The sequence below is a fragment of the Micropterus dolomieu genome, linkage group LG02 (genome assembly GCF_021292245.1).
Source record: "Micropterus dolomieu isolate WLL.071019.BEF.003 ecotype Adirondacks linkage group LG02, ASM2129224v1, whole genome shotgun sequence".
Lineage (NCBI taxonomy): Eukaryota > Metazoa > Chordata > Actinopteri > Centrarchiformes > Centrarchidae > Micropterus > Micropterus dolomieu.
The window spans coordinates 32,918,492-32,926,343 of NC_060151.1; the positions used below are offsets into that span (position 1 = coordinate 32,918,492).

Genomic DNA, 7,852 nt, shown 5'->3' on the forward strand with positions numbered 1-7,852 from the left:
GTAGAGGTGTGCAGGTGTGAATGCGAATATCTATAAAGGTGTAGAGGTGTGCAGGTGTGAATGCGGATAGGTATAAAGGTGTACAGGTGTACAGGTGTGAATGCGAATAGGTATAAAGGTGTAGAGGTGTGCAGGTGTGAATGCGGATAGGTATAAAGGTGTACAGGTGTACAGGTGTAAATGCGAATAGGTATAAAGGTGTAGAGGTGTGCAGGTGTGAATGCGGATAGGTATAAAGGTGTAGAGGTGTGCAGGTGTGAATGCAGATAGGTATAAAGGTGTAGAGGTGTGCAGGTGTGAATGCGAATATGTATAAAGGTGTAGAGGTGTGCAGGTGTGAATGCGAATATGTATAAAGGTGTAGAGGTGTGCAGGTGTGAATGCGAATATCTATAAAGGTGTAGAGGTGTGCAGGTGTGAATGCGAATATCTATAAAGGTGTAGAGGTGTGCAGGTGTGATTGTCAGGTGAGCGAAAGAAGAGCAGCAGAAAGACTTTAAGGACAGTTTGAATCTTTAATGGCTTTGTTTTTACTGCAGGTCACATCTGTTATTCATCATCCTCAAACATTTACAGTCAACCAATAGCAGTTTGATGACTCGGACACTCATCCACCAATCATGTGAAGAGATTGTTTCTTTGCAATAAGTCACAGTTTGACAAACGGAATCTCTTACAGAATCAAAGATGAAAAACAACGGATGTTTCCGCTGAACAAAGATTAATGCTAGAACGTACACAGAGAGTATTATAGAATACTGATATACCATACTTCATACAAAAACACATGAAATAATATAGACATTAAGAAAGAAAGAATGCAGCAAATGCCTGGGGAGGAAGAGAGAGCTGCAGATAATCATTAATGATCAGTTTTCTGTAATGAAACACACATTTAATGTTAATCAAAAACATTTAAAACACATTTACTAATATTGTGTTAAATCAGCACAGCTGTCAGCTTCCTGTGTCATTGTGAATTATAGGCTGTGAATCTATTTATGTTTCCTGGATCTCACTAACTTTTCCCCTCATACGGCTCTTTAGGTGATTTTTAATAAAGTGATTTTTGCAGCTTCAGTACCATGATAGTTTCTCTGAGGACATCAAGTTCTGTTACAGCCAGCGAATCCAAATCTCTCTGAAGACGTTTGCCTGTCTGCACGATAATGTTCATGTCATCAGTACAGTGTTAGTGTAGGTCTGTGTATCCACATGGGTTACTTTGACTTCATTCTAATCAGTAGTCATGTTCACCAACCAACTCATGTCTGCTGTGTCACCTGTCAGCTGATTTGATCTCAGGAAACATGTCTGATGCAGTGATGACGTCGAGATCTCCGCTCAGGGCTTTGAACCCAAAACACAGTCTGACCCTCCATCACTGTCAGATAATCGAATGATACTGCAGCCCTGCTGGTGCTTTCATTGGTGCGACTTTATTATTGAACTTGAGCGGAGATGCGGAAGCTGCTGCTGTGGACTGCAGCTGGATCAGTCTCCCCACAGCCCTCTCAGCGGACCATGGCGATGGTTACAGCTTGTTCTGATTGGACGAGTTCACGGTCAGTCACCGGTAGCTTCATCAGGGCCAAACTGAACCTGCGGTGGATCTATGTAAAGCCTCACCTCATCGTCACAGCTGTGTAACGTCTGACTCATGTTTCCCTGTTGCCCTGAGCTCCTGTAAAAACATCTGCAGCAGAACTGACCAATCAGAATCAACAAAGACAAGTTCACAAAAGGTCACGGGTTATTAAAAACATTATCTTTAACCAGGCCTCATCTGTTCAGGCGCTGCCCTCTCATTGGCTGTCTGCTTTGTCAATAACCACTGAAGCTCTTCTGAGTGATCTGTGTCCGCTGTTGTTTAGCATTCACACGAAACAAACCAGAGCAGAAAACAAAACCTTCGCTGTTTAATTCTCAAAGACAGAGAAACAGGTCTGAACCCACATGCATAACAGGGTGAGTCAAAGTTCACGTTTGCTTGCGGTCCAAAAGCCGGCAAAAGTCAAAACCAGGCAGATGGACTAAAACTGGCACATTTACTTAAAAGGGGTCCAGCAGTCCGGCAGGCAGAACTGATGACTAGAAAGCTGAAGTGAGAGCACAACAGACAACCTGGCATATAATGAATGGGAATGGGCCGTATGTATACTGCAGGGTTGATGGGAAAAGTGGCAACAGGTGTGCAGGTAGGTGGGGGAAGTCAGGTTAAAGGGAATAACGGGGAAAAGGGAGGAGTCACTGCAGGGCAGGAGAAACCTGAAATGACAACACTAATCAGAACTAAGATGACATAAAAACAGTCTGTAGAATCTGAACCACACTGCAGCGTTTCCCATTCATTGATGCCACAATATCAACGCTGACCGCCACAAACGATATACTTTTTAATATGAGTAAAACCAAAGTCATTGTGGAGCTGCCTGCAGCGCACTGATTCGCTCAGCTCCTCTGCTCGCTCGCTCCCTCTCTCTCTCTCTCACAAACACGTTAAAATGGAGCCGTGTGAACTAGAGCATTCAAATAACTGTGAGAAGTTAGTCTGTTCTTAACACAACGCTGTCAATGTGGTTTCTCTTAAAACTAATAAGCCTATTACACACTTCACATTATCACTTCACTGTCTGTGACACGGAAAGGAGAATAGTTGGTTTGTGGCACAATAAACACCTGCGAACAGTTAAATTCAGCCGGCTGGGAATAATAGCCCACTGTCACAGATTACTGATAACATAATAATATGCGTTATGTACGTGTTAGTAATAACCTGCCTAGGTAGTTAAATCAAGTTTATATGTAATGTTTAATATCACATACAGTGTTTCAGCAAGCCTGGGCAGAGATTGAGCTCTGTTAGAAGCTCCCCGAACACCTCAACACAAACAGAACGTTAAGATGCAGGAATAAAACATGTTCAAGTGCAAAGCCAGAAAAAGAGCACAGAATCAACCCACAGTTTAATAAAACTCATCGACTGGTCCGAATCTGCAGCGTTTGCTCATCAAACGGACCAACTGTAAATCGAGTCGTCTCTGCTGAGTCCTTACAGAAGCTGAAGCTAACACAGGATCTGTCCACTGTTCCTCCGACAGGAACGCTCCACAGGTGAGTTTGCATGCTGCAGAGGAAAGCAAGAAGAAACAGGAGAAACATATCAGACAATAGACTCCTTTAGGTTCTCATCTCGCAGAAAGTTGGGGGCGTTGAGAGGAGGAGCAGCGTGGAGGAGAATGTCCCTCTGAAGCTCCACCCGGACAGACTCCTCTGTCTCTGTTCCATCTCCATACAGCTGACTGATTCGTTTATAGAGCAGTCCTTCTGTCTCTGGCGGCGCTTCCTCATCTCGTCGTCCCTCTGTCTTCTCTCTGTATTTATAGGACGCCAGTTTGACCGTCCGCTGCAGAAGGTGTTTCCTGTATGCTCTCTGGATCACTGTCGCCGCCACTTCTTCCTGTTTCCTCCGCAGAGTGCTGCTGATTGGTTCATACGACACCTGTAGGTAACAATTATAATCGGATTTAAGATTAGTTTGATAAATTTTAAACAATATCAGCCTCTTTTTGAATTTGCAATCTCTCAACTGCGAGAATGAACCAATGAATGAAGTATGCCTTATCTGTGAGACACGAGTCACCAAAAAATTTTTTTTTTCATGAAATAATCCAGAAGCACTGATGGTAAAATAAAGTCCCACTTCAACAAACCATCTTCCATTCATGCCTGAAGCTCTCTATTTCTCCTGAAAGTGTCTAATTCTTTGATGTCATCTGAACATATAAAGTCCAGTCGTCTGCATACATTGAGATGCTGTCCTGATACATGTCAAGAAGTGAAATACAGCAGTGAATCCAGACAGATTCCTTCTATATATTACTATTGCTGTTCTGATTATTTAACATTCTTCAATAGCAATGTCTAATAAGTGCAAAAGTGACACTGCAACCGTGTAAGACTGTGAAAACTATCACCATCTGAACATTTGGTGTACAATAAGATGACTATTAGAAAAAAATTAAATTCCTGATCATAAAAGCAAAATTTAAATTTGGCTGCAGAGAATTGTTTGAAATAGTCTGAAAAGAGAACTGTGAGATTAAATATGAATGGAGGTAAAGTAAAACCTTGGAAGGGTTGTTGGCCATGAACTTCTCCTCCATGCTGGCTTTAAGAGTGTCCATTGCTCCTGAATCACCCAAAACCTGCACAAATATGATATAACGTGATATAACTTCAAATAATATTAAATGTAGTAATAGAATAACAACATAGACTTCACAGGTCATTTTACCTGTGCAGTCAGTGCGAGCAGGATGTCCAGACAGTGGATCTTGTCTCCAGGAACAAGAGGCAGATCCATCTGGATCAGTTTGATGGTGTTTGGTTTGGAAATCCTCAGAGGATCCTTCAGAGTGTCGCAGAAATCTGACAACTCACTGTGGAAGACAGGAAAGTCCATCAGAGTTCTTTCTAATCAACACATCAGAGTTAGATCAGGAGCAATAGCTACCCAGATTAAGATCCAAGTGGCAGAAAGTAATCATTCTTCTAAAGTAGGTAGGAATCACCTGTACTGTATAAACTGTGATGCGTCAGGGTCGAACTTCTCCCAGGTTTCATAAAACATCTCAAAGTCATCCTCACAAAGTGGGTCAGCGCTCTCCTCTGTGGCCACGTTGAAGTTCTCCAGGATGATGGCGATGTACATGTTGACCACCACCAGGAAGGACATGATGATGTAGGTGGTAAAAAAGACGATGCCCAACGCTGGGGTGCCACAGTTCCCTCTAACCGTCGTTCCCGGGTTCTCTACGTCGGGGTCACAGTCCGGCGGCGTGTTCATGATGGGATTCAGCAGACCGTCCCATCCAGCTGATGTTGTGATCATAAACAGACAGATCATGCTGTTCCCAAATGTCTCAAAGTTAAATATGTCATCAATCATGGCCTCCTTCTTCACGTAGGCAAAGTTAGACATGCCAAAGATGGAGAAAATGAACATGATGAGGAAGAGGAGGAGACCAATGTTGAACAGGGCAGGAAGAGACATCATCAGAGCAAACAGCAGAGTCCGGATTCCTTTGGCTCCACGAATGAGACGAAGGACTCGGCCAATACGAGCCAATCGGATCACACGGAAGAGCGTGGGTGAGACAAAATATTTCTCTATGATGTCAGCGAGGAGGAGGCCTGAAGGGAAGGTAGTAAAGAAGAAAGGAAGAAAATAATAATAATTACGCTTTTATACAATTGATATACATGTCAGAGCTAAAAGCAGAGCCACTATTGGCTGCGCTTGTAATCTTGCAGGTCGCCCTGGTAACGCAGCCGGCACACTCCCCCCAGGTATAAGTAGACATGAGCGCAGATAGCACATTGTCTTTCCACATCTGCATAAGCTGTGATAGGAGACTTTTCAGCGCTGAACTTTCTTTGTTCCTGAATACAGACTTCACTCACCGGACGAGCAACTCCGTTTTCTTTTTTCTACCTCTATTGTTTTTTCTTTGTGCTACCAACACAATTTTGGATCCCTAAAGAAACTGTTATACACAAGATAACGTTTCATGCCTGCAGAAGAAGACGGATAAACTCCGTGCTTAACTGAGAAGATCACCTCCGTGTTCTACCTTCTCAACCAAGGTCGATTTCACTGATTCCTGTTGCTGCCGCCTAAGAATCAGCTGTGCCGTTGAAACTACCGGCATCGTCAGAACCGTGGCGAGAGGAAATTTCCCAAAAGGACTGACGCATCGACTCGCTACCAAAGCGACACGTAACAGGCTTTAGTCAAAGTTCTATAACGTTTTTATTGTAACTTCTACAAGCTTCATGTGGTGAAGATCTGTTCCAAGGGATATTTTAAGACCGCCGTGTCTTGTTTATTGCTGTGTGTTTTCCGTTGTTTGTGTCCGGTACCACCCGCTGCGCCGTGACTGCTTTGTTCCTGTTACTGTGTAAAAACGTATCAGTATTTTCAACCCGATCGCATCTCGTGCGTCACATATACACGCTTTGGAAAAGCCATGTCTATTGTACAAAAGGCGATTTTGCGTGTATATGATATGCAGCAGTTTGCAATAGCATTGCAACACAAAGGAGGCTAACCCTACCTCCTAGCAGCTGTAGGGTTCGCCGGTCAACATGCATATATTTACTGACTTAGGTTTAGGCACTAACTAATGCCATGGTTGAGGTTAAGGAAGTTGCCTCGGGGGGCAGTCAACTCCTTAAACAAAAACATCGCTAGCTAGCTAGCTAGTTAGCAACAACCCCAGGGCGTCACATACACACGCGGCCTGGATGCGTCTCAAACACACATACCTGGGGACGTATACTATTAATGCAAAATCGGCGTTTTGCATACAATAGACACGGCTTTTCCAAAGCGTGTATATGTGACGCCTGAGCATGAGAACAGGCTGGTATTTTTATCAAGACAAGGAACACTGAATGCAAGTTCACTACCGTCCCTCTCATTGATAAAGTTGTAGCTGAGTGTTTAAGTGTAATAAGGATTTTTGGTGTTGGCTTCTTTCTGAGAACAGATACGATAACACATTCTATCTAATCCAAAGCAGCAACCGCTGCTGAATCAACGTTCACTGCTGGTGGCTGTAGGATAGACTGCTTTATTGTATATAGTTTCTCTGTGTCTTCCTCTCCTCCTTCTGCTTACTAACCCAACATGCACACACCACGTGATCTCTGAAGCTAACCAGACCTGTGACCCACAGCAGGCTAGCATCTAGTCTAGTCTTACACTCACACACATGCTTGCTGGATTGTTGTATGTTTTTGTTGTATTGGCTTTATTTCATTTTGCTTAGAATAGTTAATAGTGATTTACTTGCTAAAGTTGTTGATCGTTGATTTATATCTTATTATAATTTTAAGAAGTCATTGCCTGTGATTATTTGTGTATAATGTAGTAAGAGTTGGTTACAATGGACAGTTTACGGGAAAAAATTTGAAAATCTATATGTGGCGGTCAGTGTTGATAATTATGGGAAACACCGCTTTCACCAAACAAAGCTGTCTCTCCCCACTTTCTACCTAATATTGTATTCATAAAAGCAGCAAGGAGCGTGACTTTTCCAAAACATATAGGCCTAACGTGTCTTTATGCCACCTGCTGCAATAAAAAATAAAGCTAGTAAATCCTGACTTTTTAACAGGGGTTTTTCTGCACATGCAACCTGTTTATAAGGGCAGTATTCAGTATTTTTACAAAACGTTACGTTAACGCCGCTCTCTCCCAATGAGTCCAAGCATCAGTGACAGCAGCTGCCGGAGTTTCTTTCTGTAAGTTTCACGTTGCCGTGCTGCTTCTGCAGATGCTTCAATAAATCAGATGTAGAAATGTTTGCGGTTGAAATCTTCTTGCTGGTTGCACAGATTTTACAATAGATGACAATGTTCTTTGCATCTTAGACTGTGACACAATAATGGCAGCAGCTACTTCCAGCTGTGGAAAAAACGCCTCTCCCTCATTCTCCTTTCATCCTTTAGTTTTGGAGATCAGTGGACATGAACTACAAAGTCCAGTCCCGCTGACCTTCCGCACAATCATGCATTCAAGAGAGAGGGCAAGAGAGGAACAGAGAGAAAGAGAGAGAGAGAGAGGTGGCGAGAGAGAGAGAGAGAGAGGGCAAGAGAGGAACAGAGAGAAAGAGAGAGAGAGAGAGGGGGAGAGAGAGAGAGAGAGAGAGGGAGAGAGGAAGAGAGAGAGAGAGAGAGAGAGAGAGAGAGAGAGAGAGAGAAGGAAAAACATAAACACGATAAACACTAATTAGCTACTCTAATTGAAGTGCACTCTTAAAGTAATTACTAGGCAGAGGAAGCA

General features: G+C 43.1%; 1 protein-coding gene across 1 annotated transcript in view; it reads right to left on the minus strand.

Moving 5' to 3' along the window:
• Positions 1-501: 501 nt before the first annotated feature.
• Positions 502-7,852, minus strand: part of scn4ab (sodium channel, voltage-gated, type IV, alpha, b) — an 80,955-nt gene continuing 73,604 nt past the window's right edge. The window contains exons 25-28 of the mRNA XM_046043549.1: positions 4,575-5,196; positions 4,298-4,442; positions 4,131-4,208; positions 502-3,502 (exon numbers count right to left, since the gene is read on the minus strand). Coding sequence (XP_045899505.1) covers positions 3,164-3,502; positions 4,131-4,208; positions 4,298-4,442; positions 4,575-5,196 — 1,184 coding nt within the window. The 3' untranslated portion in view covers positions 502-3,163. The remainder of the gene's footprint in view (positions 3,503-4,130; positions 4,209-4,297; positions 4,443-4,574; positions 5,197-7,852) is intronic.